The sequence below is a fragment of the Silurus meridionalis genome, chromosome 18, assembly GCF_014805685.1.
Source record: "Silurus meridionalis isolate SWU-2019-XX chromosome 18, ASM1480568v1, whole genome shotgun sequence".
Lineage (NCBI taxonomy): Eukaryota > Metazoa > Chordata > Actinopteri > Siluriformes > Siluridae > Silurus > Silurus meridionalis.
Genome location: NC_060901.1, coordinates 4,731,678 through 4,748,512, shown reverse-complemented (window position 1 = coordinate 4,748,512; position 16,835 = coordinate 4,731,678). Strand labels below are relative to the sequence as shown.

Genomic DNA, 16,835 nt, shown 5'->3' with positions numbered 1-16,835 from the left:
GGCCGCATCGGTACTCTGTCTTCGAGCAGGCCGGTGTGGTGGAGGCTTTAATCTCACATCTGGGTCTCGCCGAGCAGAAGATCAACCTGCTGTCGCATGACTACGGTGACACTGTAGCGCTTGAGCTCCTCTACAGGTGAGCTGAGGTCAAGATCACTCACGTACTCACGTATAAATAATAAAAGAGTTCTGATTGACCCGAGGTCATGTGTGAGAGGGAACAGAAATTAAATGAGCTACAGTACAAAAATCTGATGAGATTATTTTCTTCAAAAAAGAATAGTAATTAAGTAAAATACTTACAATCAATCAATCAATTAATTAATTGTGATAAACTGATAACTCCTAGATACTGTAGATTCAGATTATCTACACTTGTGGGTTTCCAGAGTGGCTGTTTAGACATTTATATTTGTACCTGTGATTGTTTCAGTGGTTTTCAGCCAAATCAAATCTTTAAAAGCTCACAATAAAATTGTATTAACAGCTGCAGCACAGCTTTTAGAAGCACAGGATGAAAACAATACAGTATTTACACCTGCATCATCTCCATAATAAACTGTTTTCTATTATAGATTTTAAAAAAAAAAAGCTGTTGGCAGACTTGTTTTGATCAAAGAAACTTCAAAGATGCATGCGTTTGTTTATTCTATTTGATCTTTAATCATTTGATCTTTAAACCAAAACGAATATGATGGATATGATGGATACTCACATAACCATGGTTCAGAATGTCTTTTTTCCTACTTTGTATTTGGGGAAGTGAGCGCAGTCATGACATTTACATTTAGGACACACACTACTACAGGGCATCATAATGTATGAATGATGAGCTCGGACACACAGGACATGTGCAGTATGTGATATAATACAGGGCTCCAGACAAAAAAAACAAAACAGCCATTGGCTCCAGTGATAAAATCAACAGGTGCCAAAACTGGTGTACTGTATGCCCATGTGGTGCTGGGAGGAGACTGGTGTACTGTATGCCCATGTGGTGCTCGGAGGAGACTGGTGTACTGTATACCCATGTGGTGCTCGGAGGAGACTGGTGTACTGTATGCCCATGTGGTGCTCGGAGGAGACTGGTGTACTGTATGCCCATGTGGTGCTGGGAGGAGACTAGTGTACTGTATGCCCATGTGGTACTGGGAGGAGACTGGTGTACTGTATGTCCATGTGGTGCTGGGAGGAGACTGGTGTACTGTATGCCCATGTGGTGCTCGGAGGAGACTAGTGTACTGTATGCCCATGTGGTACTGGGAGGAGACTGGTGTACTGTATGTCCATGTGGTGCTGGGAGGAGACTGGTGTACTGTATGTCCATGTGGTACTGGGAGGAGACTGGTGTACTGTATGTCCATGTGGTGCTGGGAGGAGACTGGTGTACTGTATGTCCATGTGGTACTGGAAGGAGACTGGTGTACTGTATGTCCATGTGGTACTGGGAGGAGACTGGTGTACTGTATGTCCATGTGGTCAACAATCTTACTCAGGTGTTAACCAACAGGAGTGACAACAATCGAACTGGACATGTGGCCATAAACAGCCTCTGCCTTTCAAACGGAGGTATGTATGTACGTATGTATGTATGTCTCTCTCTCTCTCTCTCTCTCTCTCTCCTAATGTCTCTTTGTCCCTTTCCTCTTCCCAAATATCTCTATCCCCTTTGCTTTTCTCGCATCCCTCTTTTCTTCGTTTCCCTTTTTTCCCCCTGCTTCCTCTCCTCTCACTGTGTTCTGCTTTTTTCTCCCGGCTTCCCTCTTCTCTTCCTTCGTCCCTCTCTTTACTCCCAGCTAATCTCTCCCCTTTCCATATCCCTTTTTCCTCTCCACACATCCCTCTTTTCTCCCTCTATCCCTCTCTTTTCTCTACTCCCTCCCTGTAACGTGTTTAATTCACACAGGCGTGTTCCCTGAGACGCATTACCCGAGGTTTCTTCAGAAAGTGAGTCTACGTTCACAGTTTGTTTTATTTGATTGATGAATAATTTTTATCCGTGAGTAAGCAATTTGTCCACGTTATTAATGTTTGCAGGTGCTGAAGGATTCCGGTTTCCTTTCCCCTCTGCTCACCAGACTCATAAACTTCTACCTCTTCTCTAAAGGGTGAGTAGGACAGGACCACCTCTTCATCGGTTTAAAGGGCGTTTGATCGTCATCCCAGTTGAATGCGTTTGTCTCCGGCAGGATCGGGGACGTCTTCGGCCCGTACACGCAGCCGACCGAATCCGAGATGTGGGACATGTGGACGGGAATCCGCTTTAATGATGGAAACCTGGTCATGGACAGGTGACAATGTGGCTGCTGTGCCATTTGTGTTTTGTTCTTCTTGTACCCACAGCGCACTCGCAGTTCAGACGCTTGTATATTTAATTAAGAAAACTGACACTGGAGACTCCTTCCATAAAAGTCTCATTAGAAAATGTTATAGCGTTTTTTTTTACTGTGGAAAGCCGAGATCTCATTATAAACCTCTGCAGATGTTGGGAACGTCATGTGACCAATCAGAATCCATAATTCAGTTCCGCTACAGCGGCGTATAAACCTAAAAAGCTATGTTTAAAAGCTACTGTGACGGTGTATTTTCACACAAATACGGAGCGAACCGGTGCAAAACAATAGTGACGCGCGTGTGATCCGGCTCCTGATTCGTTATCGAAAGTTTAATGCCACTCGATGATAAGTTGCCATGGCAGCCAGAAATAGGAACGCCCACTGGCGACTACACAGTACAGCACCCGCTGACTTCCATAAGAAGGTTAGAACGTCCTCTGCTTTGTCCGATTTTATTATTTTTTTAATACAATATCAGGAACCTAGAATTAATTTGATTATCAAGTTCAAAAGTGTTTCCATAGTAACGTTCTGTATTTCAATGTTTGTCTCTTTCAGCATCCTGCAGTATATTAATCAGAGACTCAAGCACAGAGAGAGATGGGTTGGTGCCCTCACCTCTACATTAACCCCATGTGAGTATGTAGAAATTAATAAAGCCGGGACTGTCTAGACATTAAATTAAATTACAAAAGATACTTGTGTAACTTTGAGCTTTCTGCTGCCCCCTTGTGGTGATTCGGACCGTGTGGATATAAAAAACCTAAAGAGAACGTTCACAGTTCAATGTTATATTATAATAAATTATATTAAATCTAATATATTTTCTGTTTGAGATATTAAAATCGCCAACATTTGTCTCTTCAAAAAGAAACCGCACAAAAAATGAAAAACTTTTCATGTTCGTCATTAACGATTTTAGCTTCGAATCGTATTTTCACTAATCGAAATTATGATTTATAGAATCGGAAATATCATTTAAAGAAGACAGCATGCGATCACCAGAACAGATGAGTTTATAGGATGATTGATTGATTGATGTAACTGATTGATAACTACAGTGCGTCCGAAAAGTGTTCACTTTTTCCCCCACATTTCGTAGTGTTTACTTCAAAATGGACATTTATTATTCATTTTTTCCTTAAAATTCTACAAACAAAACCCCATAATGCCATAGTGTAATTTTGCATTTTAAGGAGATTTATGGGTAGAGCTGAATGTAAATGTTTATAGTTTGCAAAAGTGATGCGTAAACGATAGCTTTTTTTTTAATTGTAACAACATTGTAATTTTCCTGTAACAATTTCTGCAGCATTAAAAGTAGCAGTGGAATAGGTGTAGATGTAACGGTGGTATGTGTTGCTTTTATATAAGGTGTATCCGGGTATAAATCGCACTCTGGATTGCAGGAATGATGCTTAATACGTCAGTGTGGGTTTAGTCTCCATTGTTACACTGTCTTTGTGTTTAGTTGATTTTGTACTCTTTCAGTGCATATGATCTACGGGCCACTTGATCCAGTAAATCCCCATCCTCAGTTTATTCATCTCTACCAGTAAGTAAACACGGCCTTACTCTATTTCCACAACGCCTGTTCTAATACTCCGTCGAGTGTTTCCATAGTAGGAGATTTAACACTTTATGGAAGGAGTCTCCAGTGTGACTGAAGGCTGTGGTTAATTAAGTTAAGATCTAGCTGGTCTTATTGATGTTCAGTGTAGCTATAAAAGGAAGTACGCTGCGTCATTTTATTCCATACATAATAAAACACAACATGAAGGTGTTTTTAAGGTTTTCAAAAAACCTCAAGTCAAATGATAGATTGCTTACGTTCGAAAATCTCTGCAGGAAACTGGTTCCTAAGTCGACGATAACGGTTCTGGATGAGCACATCAGCCATTACCCCCAGCTGGAAGATCCCATGGGCTTCACCAACGCCTACCTGAACTTCATCAACTCGTTCTGAACAGCAATTCTGGCCCAGGGTCATTAACGTCACATGATTTAGTAATTGATGAAATGTACAGAGGTGTGAGCTGTGAATAACGAGGACTCTGGAATGCTTAGATCGTTGAGATTTTTCTTTTTAATTGAAATATAAATCGCTTGTGAGGAATCAATAAAATGAAGCGGTATAATAAACAACAAAACTGTGTATCCGTGGTTCTTCCTCGTTTATTAATTAGGGTTGAACAGTGTTGCCCACGATCCGAATATGACGGAGCGTAAAAACGCCAGACAAACAAAAACGAATGTGATTTTCGCTAATGCTCTTAAATCTTTTTATTTATTTATTTATTTTTTATTTACTGTTACATCATCTTTCACCACTGGATGAAGAAAGTCACGAAGGAGAAGGAAAAGGAGAGAGAGAGAGAGAGAGAGAGAGAGGTGTGCAAGGTATACAAACGTTATACGAGCATGGAGCGAGTTTCGATTGGCAGGTGACCTCGTCACTTATCCCACTGAAGCCAGGATGACGTCGACGACGTTCTCGTCCGAGCTCCGCACCGTCACCTGCATGGTAACTCCGTCGGCGAGGGCGAGGCGCGCACGCACCAGCACGTCGTAACCTCCCCGGAACACGCCTGCGCAGAGCCGCAAACGCGTTATTACCCCGCGGATTTACGTTTACGTGTCACAGTGACGTCCAAGCATTTTCATTTCAGGAAATCCTTGAGGATACGTTATTGGCGTGTTATAAGGAAATAAGAGTCGTACCTGCGAGGAAGAGGACGTGAGAGTTCTTGTTTTCGGGCACTTTGTCTGAACGTTCGCACGGCTGCATGCCCAGGAAGCTGATGATGTTGCTAACGGCCTCTGTGGAATCACATACAGAAAAGGGGGTGAAATAGGGCTACATCATGCTACTGTACACATGGTATTTCTCTAGAATAAGCTGGGTTCACACTCCAACACCAATGCACTTGCTAAAAAAAAAACTTGCACCCCATCGAACATTCAACACACAGATTTCCAGCTAAAGTTAAAGTCTTTGATTGGGTTTTTTTTTAGTCGTATAAAATTCCAGTTGCAAGTATAAAAATAAGGAGGACAGAAAACGAACAGAAAATAATGCATCATGGTGTGAAAGCAGGATATAGGAAGAGCGTCAATTGAAGTGACTGCCGTCTCACCTTCTAGAGTCCTGACCGAAGCCAGAGCGAAAGTCTCCTCCTTCTCAAAGTCGGCTCCGACCTCCTCCCACGCTGCACCAAAGTTGGGCTTTAGGACCTTCTGGATGTGGTCGGCTACTGTCACTTCTAGATCCTCTAGCTAAAAGAACGAAAGAGTAAGCAAGCGTGAAACAGGAAGGTAGATGATATATACACAGACCTGTTACATCGTCTTTCACCACTGGATGAAGAAAGTGAAGGGGGGAGGGAGAGAGAGAGAGAAGGAGAGAGATGTGCAAGGTATACAAACGTTATACGAGCATGGAGTGAGTTTTGACTGGCAGGTGACCTCGTCACTTATCTCCATGTTACATACGACGTAACAGCTCTTTTATATAATATATATATATATATATATATATATATATATAATGTGTGTGTGAACAGTTTCTCTTATTAAAAAAAAAAGACCTTGAGAACATCAAACTCACCACATATTCATCATCGTAACCATCGTCGTCTGGGTCGCCGGTGTTTGGGTCGCAGTCACGCACCAGATATTTCATTGTACAGCTGAATGTGCAGGAAACTGAAGAAAAGTAAAACATTACAAGACATAATTCATAGAAAAGCTTCGTAGAGAGATATAATCTACAAAAGTCCTAAGAAGCCATGCATTATAATTCTTCTTCTCTTTCTTGATTTCATTTTTGTGATCACGGTTAGAGACAACAAACTGGTGAAAAACATTTATTCTATTATCTTTATATAATCTTGTCTAGCAGACCGCCCTGGACAGGATAATGCTTTCACTGCAGAAAGCTGGAAAGAAAACTTTATACACATACCGAGTAAATTCAGGGCAAAAAGGAAGGAAAGTGCTACCCAACTGCTTTAAATGAGTTGATGCCAAGGCTGATATTTAAAATAAAAAGAGCTAAATTACCAAAACAACTTTACAAAAGTCATATTCTGTGATCAAACTACCTGCTGTGGGGTCGTCGTCTGGCAGGCGGACGAGTGTGTAGCAGGACCCGGGCTGGTTGTACGACAGGTTGGGAGCCGGGACGTGATGCACTACTTCGTAAGCCTCCGACGGCTCCATCTGCACATGGACGCGCTGCAGGAGCTGGTCGTTCAGCGTGTTGGTGCAATCGAACTGGAACACGATGTGACCGGCGAACGTGTGCTTGATGCAGCGAACCACGTATTCCGTCTCGGCCTCGGTCAGCTGGACCGGCTCTGATGACTTGAACAGAGGGCCGAGAGACTGGAACTCGGGAACGGCGGAGAGTTGCTCTGAGAAAAGGAAGATGTACAGAGTGACGTCTGGGCCATAATACATACAGCTGGATATATAAACTACATACAACTAATTATATTAACTTCATATACACATCTGTATCATCATCATCATCTGGGGTCATATTTATTTTTTCCATTTATCTAATTTTATTTAACCAATTTAATTTGCACCTATTATATAAAAAAATGACACACACACACACACACACACACACACAATTGTGAGTTACTTACCTTGGTATATGTCTTGGCGTGAAGGTGCCAGTTTTTCAGGCGCTTTACTTGTTGCCACCGGTGTGATTTCTATAACAGAATTAAATAAATAAAAATATATATAAATAAAAATAGGGCTGCAGCTATTGATTATTTTAGTAATTGTGTATTCTATCGATTATTACATCGATTAATCAAGTAATCAGATAAGAAGTACTTTTTCATTATTAAAGAGTAATAATAAATAAGTAATAAATAAAAAATGTCATTTCTTTCCTTTTTAGAAAAAATTTGAGTTTTTAATGCTGAAATCTATAAAAAAAAATTTGTATACCCATTTAATACATTTAACTGGAATATTACATCAAATATTGATCGATTGGGGGATTAGGGGCGGGGAGGCACTGCCTGATTGGCTAAAAAAAGTCAGAATTGGTAGAACAAAACAGAGAATTGTGGGAAAGGCGGAATTGCAAAAACTATAGCCCGAAAAAAAAGTTGTCGAAAACAGGCTTCCATAGTGTTTACCTGTCCACAGCACTCCAGAGTTTAGCTGCTGGTGTATCAGTAAAAATGGTCCGTGGAGAAACAGCGCTCCGTGTGTAGTTAAAATGGACTAAACTAAGCATCATTTGCATTTTTGTATTCTAATTACTCAAGGAATCGTTTCTTCCCTAAACAGAATTGTAATAGCATATAGCACTGACCTTCAGACATGAGTGAAAACACTGAAAAGATCGATAGCCCACCTGTCTTCTGCTCTGTGATTGGTGCAGTAGCCAGAGGAACCGTCTTAATGTCGAATGGTTTCTCTGAAGGCTCCAGAGTGTACTGATGGAGTGATTTCTCCAGGCCAGGGATGGACACAGACAAACCTAAAACACAATTACATTTTTTACATGAATTTTTTTTTATCCTTTACACACATACATACATACACACACACACACACACGGTTTTTACAAGAATGTAAACCATATGATCAAGGAGCTCATTTTGCACACAGGGGCATCACCATGCTGGAACAGGTTTTGGGTTTCCAAGTTCAAGTGAATGCTAAATGTTATTAAAGCGCATCTAAAGACGTCCTGCACAACTGAGTGGCTTAAGCTTTGTGGTAACAGTATGGAAAAGAATCACATATAGCAGGAAAGGTCAGGTGTCCCAATACTTTTGGCAATATAGTGTATACACACAGAGTATTAAAAACGTGAGAAGTATTTATTTAAGGTGCATTTAGAACAGATCAAATTAAATTGCGATTAATTCGGGACACACACACACACACACACACACACACACACACACACACACACACACACACACACACAGAGTTACAAATATTTCTCATACCATTAAAGATGTATGCAGCGTTTAGAGCCTTCTGTTTCTGCTGCAGGACATTCATGTAGAATGTGGCTCTGTCCCGCACCTCATCATCACTGTCCATCATACACCTACACACACACACACACACACACACACACCAAATTCAGCAAATGCACATACACAGATTCAAGTATACACACAGGATATATGTACAAAGGTTTGTGGACACCTGACCATAATATGGTAAAGTTTGATTTTTTATTTTTTTACATCACATTCCACATTTAGTCCCCCATTTACAAAAAAAAATAAAAAAATAAATAAAAACACTAAAGCATTTTGATACAAAATACGAAGCCATTTTCATCAACCCTACAAACACAAAATAAAAAAAGCCTATTTTATATTTGAAAAACATGCATCACAACACACAGCCCATCCCCCTGCTTTTACACCATACACAAGAGATCACCTCTGCATCAGGACCAGCACGCTGGGCAGCAGATCATCGTTCTGTGCTCCAAACTTAGCCAGAGCACTCACAGCAGCTTCACAGGAGGGAAAAAATAAATAAATAAAAGAGTTATTTAAAGATTGATTAAAAACTTTTTTCTGCGATATTAATTGTAACTGCTGAGGGATACAAAGTATAAAAGTTCGCGGTGGTAACGTGTGTCATTACATCATACAGTAAATGATTATTTTCCCCGTAACAGCGTTTCTCCTGCTTGTCTCCTGTCTCATTATACGTACAATGTCACACGCTATAGAAAATTTATAAATCTTCTGTCTGGTCTCTTATGAGTAGCCTCTCATAAATGGTGGCTTTTTGATGTATTAGGGGTAAAAATGCTGTCCAAACCTACCCGGGCCTTTGTGAAACGCGTACGCTGTTATCTAGTTTACTAAACCCCTTTCAAAGCCACCACGAGAACCTAAATCCAGTTCTCTGTATTCTCACCCGCACGGACTGCCTCGCTCTCGAGCACCACGCGGTTGAATATGAAGCGGATGTATTTGGAGGGCGAGGGGGTGCGAGGTCCCTCTTTCCCCAGCAGGTGCAGGATCTTGGTGGCCAGGACGGTGTGCTCGCAGTCCTCGATGAACTCGCACAAGTGAGCCAGACCCGTCTCCTTACTCTCAGGGTTCTCCTCGATGATGCTGATGATGCAGTCTACGATTGCACGCTTGTACTCGAAGCCACCCTGCGATGAAAAGAAAAAAAAAACGATAGAGGAACCCCGTTATCTTAGGAACCGCTCTGAACTTTGACATCCATCTCATTTTTATTGGTGGTGCAAATGAGAGATCACCGTTAGGAAATTAGCCGTTTCGTGATGGGATGCTTTTCCGAATTGTTGTGGAAACATGAAAACGGCTTTCTACAGATACAACGTTATTTATTTATTTTTTTCTCGAATAATCCAATAAATCGACAATGCTGAAATATTACCAAAAAGATTTTAAATGTCTAAAATCTAACTTTTTACTTTTATAAATTTTATACTAAAATAAAAATAATAAAAAAGCCCTTTTTTTCTTTGCAACATGATGATCCAATTAATATTTATTTCATATTAATTCGATCAACAGGCATAATCTGACATTACTGATATTTCTTCCTGAGTAACAGAAATGTTGGTGTAACTCACATCATCTCTGAGCATGTTAGACAAGAAGTTCATCATCACACTGTGCTTTCTGGGGTACTTCTGGCACAAGGCACTGATAGCTTGGACCACCACCACCTGAAATCAAAACACATACACATTAAAAAAAAACACCATATTAGGACATAACACAGAGATTTTTGTTTCCCCCCAAACTATGTACCTTGAACTCATCAGAGATCTCAGAGACGAAGGATGAGATCTGTTTCATGAGTCGGTCCACGCTGCTCTCACTGCCCGTCTTCAGAAGTGTTGTGATGGCCAGAGTAGCAATGCTGCGGTTTGAGTCGGTGATCAGGTTCTCCAGGTCCAGGTTGCAAGCGGTCACTGCAGACGGATGCTTCATCGCCACCTGGTGGACACCGGAAGAATGACGGTGATCAGTGATTAAGATCTTGAGACTTCTGATTGGAGTTCAAATCCCAGCATTAATCAAAGATTTGCTAGGCCTTTGAGCCAAGCCTTTATACCAAATTAAATCTAATGATAATATGAACGCTTGCAAAATAAGGTAACACGATACCCATCATTTTGTCCACTGGAGGGCAGTAAAATAGCAACAAAAAAAAAAAAGGCTTTTATTTAATGCCACTGTCTACAAACATCAGACATGAAAACAGACTCACTTTATTGAGGGTCCTCACGGCTGCGTAACGTAGTGCCGCTTTGGGTGAACTGCAGAAGAGCTGGAGCACTGAAAAGGAACATAAAGCAAAGATTGTGTACATTAATTAAAGTCAATAGCAAATCAACACTAACACCAACACACATACGGAAAACCAACCAGACACGGCAGGGGCGAGTTCTCGGGCGGTGCAGTTGGGCATGTGGACGATAGCTGAGGCTGCTTCGTACACAACCATCTCGTGCTTATTCCTCAGACAGCTCTCGATGAAGTCGAAAAGTGGGCTGTCGTGTCTAAGAGAACACAAAAAAGCCAAAACAAAATGTTTTCAGACGATCGGGAAGTTTGGCAAATATTCCAAGTTGGAAACACACCAGGAATTTTTAAGTATTGATGGGAATTAATTAAAACTTTGGGGATATTTATAAAAAAAACATTTGTTTTGTTAGCAGGATTCAAAATGGGGTGTGTTGTTGATGAATGCAGAGTGCATGTAGGGGGTGTGGCCTCAGTAGCTGTTTTATTCCCATGGAAAGTTTCCAGTCTTAAATATTCCTGTAATTATATATAAAACAAACAAAACTACTACACAACTAAACCCCATCAACACTGTGTACTGATATTGAAGCGTCGCTTTACCCTCCTTCGGTCTCCTCCAGCAGTTTACTGGCGATGCGGATCAGCATGCAGTAGGCGAACGGCGATTTGAGGCCTGACTTGGTGAACTTGTTGAGCATCTTGGTGACGGCCAGGCGGTCGTTCTTCCTCAGGTGATAGAGTAACCCCAAGGCGTGGTACTGAGAGAGAGAAAAAAAACAAAAAAAAATCAAAGAAATACAGTACAGAACATTTTTATTTTATTAAAGTTAAGAAAAGAACACTAAGATCACTAACCTGGACCATGATGTTATCACTGGACGCTGCTTCCTGAGCTTCGTTGACCCAACGCTTCACAACGTCATAGCTCATCTTCACCATGTGCTGAGGGGGGGAAAAAAAAAAAACAACACCACAAAAACACAGTGAGAACGAAGTGAGACATCAAACTGAAAACGGTCCAATTTTAAAACCAGGAAACCGGTTCTGACCAGAGAAGAGACGAGGGCAGAGCTGGACACACTGGGAACCTTGTCCACTATGGCCTGCTTCATGTATCGCTCGATGGCTTGCAGCATGGTGGTCTGTGGGACAGAAGGAATTAAATACGGCAGCTTTTTTACTGTAGCTGTATTCTTCACACCATCCATAACTCACATTTGCACTTCTGTACATATTTATACTGTATATACATTCATACTATACATAACTATATCATGCCTTTTAGTATATTATCTTCTGACATGTCTGTCTATGCATAAACTTTACACGGTATATTACTACATATACCATATATTACTCCCTACTGCACCTTCTGTACATTAATCACCCCATCCCTGTATATATGGACCTCATTCCCTATTTATCTGCTGTTATTTATTGTAAATAGGCACTTATGCACATCTGGTTAGAGGCTAACTGCAGTTCATTGACTCTGTATATGTACCTTGGATTATAACAATAAAGTTGAATCTAATCTACTCTAAATCTATGCATTGAATAATGCGTGTGTGTGTGTGTGTGTGCACTCACATCAGTGATCCGGCAGAGGGCTCTAATGGCAGGGCCTCTGTACACATCCTCTTTACCGGTCATGTCTTTGGTCAAACTAAAACACACACACAAATAAAAATAAATAAATAATTAATTAAAAAAAACCCACCCCCAGATCAGTTGAAATTAATCGTTGCTATGATGTATCATGACGTAAAAGAGATGGTCACCTGCTCGTAACGATGATGACGTCTTCTGAGATGTTGGCCATCTCCTTGATGGTTAAGTAGCACATCCGTCTCAGTGTTTGCTACAGAGACAAAATTTAAAAAAGTCTTTCATGTTCATTTTTAAATGACAAAACATGACAGAAGGTTTAATGGCGTGTTGGAAAAAAATAAAGATTTTCTATTTTTTTTTTACATCATTGGACTGAAAGAGCCGGGTCATGGCAAAGAAGGCTTCGGTGGCCTCTGTGGTTCCAAAGTGCTCACCCTGGAGAGAGAGAGAGAGAGAGAGAGAGAGAGAGAGAAAGTTAATTACTATAATTACTTATTTGTTGAATTTTATTTCCAGTATTTTCTACTGTAAGAAACAGATACGAAATAAGGCATAATTAAAAGAAGAGGGCGAAAGGAAGAGTTGGAAAGAGTTCGAGAGAAAGAAAAAAAAAGATAGACAGATTAGAGGAGAGAGAGAGAAGGAATATAAAAAGATGGAGAGCATTAGATAGTGGGAGAGAGAGAAAGGAAGAGAGAGAGGGGTGTAGAAACATGCAAAAAGAGATAGAAAAATGCAAGGATGGAGAAAACCAAAAGAGAGAGAGAGAGAGAGAGAGAGAGAGAGAGAAATCAGAGTGGATTATACACATTAATCAGGGAGAAATCAGTGACCTGGTTGAGCAGGTAGATGATTTTTGTCAGGATGTGGAGGCATCTTCGAGGGTTGATGGGTGTCTCGTTAAAGATGCGAGCCTTCGAAAGGAAAGAAACACACAAAATGATCAGGCATTTACACAGCAAGTCACAAAACTGGTCTCAACTCAAACACTCGATATAAAACTCAAAAAAACTCACACACACCAAAATCACAAGCACAATTTACCTACTCAAATCTCTGATCCAGCGGAATAAAAAACCTCAAACATACCAACTCTACACTTTGGTAAACTCTAATCCAGCAAAAACCCAATACAGGACAAACAACTAATCCTTCAACTCCAAATCCACTCAAATCTCACATCCAACAACTCAAACTCAAGTCAAACCAAAGCTCGCAATTCAAGAACCAAACTACCGAACTAAACACAAAACACGTCAATATAATAAAGAAGCTTTTACTAGTCACATATACACTACAGCACATGAAATTCCTTCTTCATATATCCCACTCAGCCCAGGGTCAGCCATGATTAAGCATCCCTGGAGCCGTGAAAGTTGAGGGCCTTGCTCAAGGGCCCAAAAGTGGCAGCGCTGTAATATTTTTGGGCTTGAACCCCCAACCTTCTGATCAGTAGCCCAGAGCCTTAACCATTAAGCTACTACTTCTTCAGATTTTCATTAGGAAACTGGAGTACCTTTGAAGTACTGAAGTTCAAGGGCCTTACTCAAGGGCCCCCAGCTTTGTGATACCAGGGCTTGAACCTCCAACCTTCTGATCAGTAACCCAGAGGCCTAAAAACTCAACATCTCACATAACTGTTAAATACGAACATCAGATCTACGTTCGATCTCCAGCAATCGCATCCAGCGTGGATTTTCTTCTGTTGTCTGAAAAGGGGGAAAAAACCCCCCAAACAAACAAACAAACAAAACCGCAAAAAAAAACAAACATAAAGAGATGATCCACGTCTCTCCTCACCTCCTGGAGGACGGCGCTCTTTTCCAGATGCTGAAACGGGTTCGAGCCACTTCCTGTCAAAGACATGTCGAGGAAGAGTTCATAATAATGATAATAATATTATTATTATTATCATTATTATTATTATTATTATTATTATTATCATCATCATCATTATTATTATTAATAAAAAAACTATAACCATAAATAATACACACTTCAGCCTCTTTAGGATGTATTAATTTATTATTATTTAATAATAACAACTATTTAATAATAGTTGTTGTTGGTATTATTATTATTGTTCACAATAATAATAATAATAATAACAACTATAACAAAAAATAATACATCCTAAAGAGCCTGAAGTGTCACAAAACCCTTGAATACTGTATATACATTAGCTTTATATAGTTACAGATTGAATTAAAAACTAAAAACGATTAAACGTGACACACTTTTCACGCACTGGATATAAATCTAATCTCTAAAACCAGGTTATGAATGAATTTCTATGGAGCTGGGAATTTAATTACCCGGATGTAACGATGCTAGTTTGTGAAAAGGTGCAAATAAATAAAAAATAAAAAGGTGCAAATCATTTGTTTTATTCGAGTGTTGTAGAAAAGCATTTCTATATTAACACGGTGTATATTTACAGGTTAGAGTCAGTTTTTATATTGTTTTTAATGATATAAATGTTTGCTAGCTATGGACTGTCAATAAAGAGAGAGAGATTAGCCGAAATCTAACCCTGAATAACCCGAGATTATAAACAAACTGAGGGGAAAAGGGATCTCTCACCCGCTTCCTCGTCCTTCTTGTCAAATTTCTTGATCATTTTTTCTTTGCACAAGGAATGTTTTGAGAGAAATAAATGCGAGCTGAAGCGAACTGCTCCCTCTGTACTCCAGCACACATCCGAGTCTCAGCTCCACGTCAGCTGCCGGACTGAAGGCACCTACCAGACTCAAAATGGCGACCGGTCTATATTTTGGTCCTTCAAATTAAAAGGCATCAGTTTTAAACTTTTTTTTTTTTTTCTCGCTCAAAATATATTTTTAAAAACATTAACAAAAATACTAAAGCCAGCAAAGGAGATTCTGTATATTAGTGTTGGACGATGTACACTAATCATGTAGAAAAATATAACTTTCAGAGGAAAAGTACAAACGTTTTTGCCTTCAAATGTACTTAAGTATCCAAAGTACTATGATTTATTAATTATGTTCCTATTATGATTTTTATCACAAGACTCTTAACTCAGTTTACATGAAAAGACTCGGCTGTTACACTGATTTATTAATAGAATGATATTAATGACTCAAACACTGATTTCTATTCAAATGATCATGAACTCAAAACCTTCTTTTCAACTTTTTCAATAAAATCGTGTAAATAAGGTCACGTGTGTTGTGGTGAGTTCGAGTCTGGAGTTTCTTCATCATTTATTCCTCTCTAAATGTTCTGCTTGATGTTGAACTGATGCTGAACTGTATGTTGGTGATCAGTAGATACACAAAGTGCGGATCAAAACACGTTCTAAACAGAGCGAGCGCTCGATCCTGATTGGTGGATCGCTGCGTGTTTGAGCGGGTTACGTTTTTATCCTCATAAATTAAAAGGAACGACTGATTTTGCAAAATGTAGTCGAGTAAAAAGTCAAATATTTGACTTTGAAATGTAGTGAAGGTAAAATCTGCCCAAATTGAAACACTTCAGTAAAGTACAGATACGCGAAACAGCTACTTAAGTACAGTAACGATTTATATTTATTTCCTTATTGTCCATCACTGGGTGTGTGTTACGTTATTAGTAATTAATAGGTATGGACCAGTGAATGTGAACATTACAGAAGCACAAACTACTTAATATCTCCTATACAATCAAATCAAATGTACCCACAAAGCACTCTGATTTTCAGTGTACATCATATGTCCTGTACACTCTCCAATGGACTATGTTCCCCTACTGCAATGCAACACAGCACAAAAGAAAAAAAAAGTTAATTTTGCCAAAACCAAAGTTCTGGGGTCAGTTTGAGGACATTGTAAAGAGAGTCCCTTTACATATTGTATGTTTATGTACTTCTTTATTTTATATATTACAATTAATAAAATAAATGTGACCAAATGTGTCTAAGACGTCTCTTTTCTCTTTGCCACGGAATATTTAGTCTAAATTCACAAAATAACTTTTGTTTACTTTTAAATATACTGAACCCGCATGCAGTATATAGGGATCAGTGAACGAGTGACAGAGCGATTTCAGCTGCAGAAAGAGTCTGTTATTAAGAGTGAAGTCTCTGGCTGACGTATTAATATGCTGTGATGTGATTTGGAAAGAGTTCCTAGAGGATTTTAAGGATTGTCTGACACAGTCTAAGAAATAAAAAGTTAAAAATAACAAATAAAAGCATGTAGAAAGATAATTGTGTGTGACGGAGTATCAACTAATTCTTACTAATACTTTGAGTTTTTAAAGTTGTATTTGCTCTCTGTGTGTGGTGTCTTTACAGTGTGTATCTTTTACCCATTTTACACTGATCACGTCTATTATTTTGATCAATATACCCGTTTGAAAATACATAGTAAAGGTATAAAGATATGAGATAAAGGTATAAAGAAATGAGTAAACATACATTGAATGCAGCACCATTTGTTTTGAGAGTTTGGTACTGGTTAATCTAATGAGATGATAACATGGACAGATTCTCAATAATGGATGTCTTCATATATCATCTATGGATGGATTTTCTCCAACAAAAAAAAAAAGAATGAAACGCCTTTTGACTTGGTTTTATTTGAGAGCA

General features: G+C 39.5%; 2 protein-coding genes across 4 annotated transcripts in view; one reads left to right on the top strand and one right to left on the bottom strand.

The window, feature by feature from the left end:
* The window catches only part of mest, a 9,175-nt gene extending 4,684 nt beyond the window's left edge, over positions 1-4,491 (top strand). For all 3 annotated transcript variants that reach the window (XM_046873297.1, XM_046873299.1, XM_046873298.1), the window contains exons 5-12: positions 1-136; positions 1,511-1,569; positions 1,907-1,947; positions 2,038-2,108; positions 2,190-2,291; positions 2,895-2,971; positions 3,828-3,891; positions 4,185-4,491. The exon at positions 1-136 is cut by the window's left edge and continues 1 nt beyond it. In XM_046873297.1, coding sequence (XP_046729253.1) covers positions 1-136; positions 1,511-1,569; positions 1,907-1,947; positions 2,038-2,108; positions 2,190-2,291; positions 2,895-2,971; positions 3,828-3,891; positions 4,185-4,302 — 668 coding nt within the window. In that variant the 3' untranslated portion in view covers positions 4,303-4,491. The remainder of the gene's footprint in view (positions 137-1,510; positions 1,570-1,906; positions 1,948-2,037; positions 2,109-2,189; positions 2,292-2,894; positions 2,972-3,827; positions 3,892-4,184) is intronic.
* Positions 4,492-4,604: 113 nt separating this feature from the next.
* copg2 (COPI coat complex subunit gamma 2) lies at positions 4,605-14,983 on the bottom strand. Its single transcript, XM_046873296.1, has 23 exons — positions 14,828-14,983; positions 14,045-14,097; positions 13,078-13,158; positions 12,608-12,679; positions 12,415-12,494; positions 12,224-12,299; positions 11,683-11,775; positions 11,489-11,575; positions 11,234-11,391; positions 10,754-10,887; positions 10,596-10,663; positions 10,133-10,321; positions 9,952-10,047; positions 9,261-9,504; positions 8,772-8,847; positions 8,324-8,427; positions 7,720-7,845; positions 6,992-7,060; positions 6,440-6,751; positions 5,944-6,041; positions 5,474-5,612; positions 5,058-5,156; positions 4,605-4,924 (listed from the first exon to the last, which is right to left on the bottom strand). The coding sequence occupies exons 1-23, from the start codon at positions 14,862-14,864 to the stop codon at positions 4,794-4,796; spliced, it is 2,622 nt and encodes an 873-aa protein (XP_046729252.1). The 5' UTR covers positions 14,865-14,983; the 3' UTR covers positions 4,605-4,793.
* Positions 14,984-16,835: the final 1,852 nt, after the last annotated feature.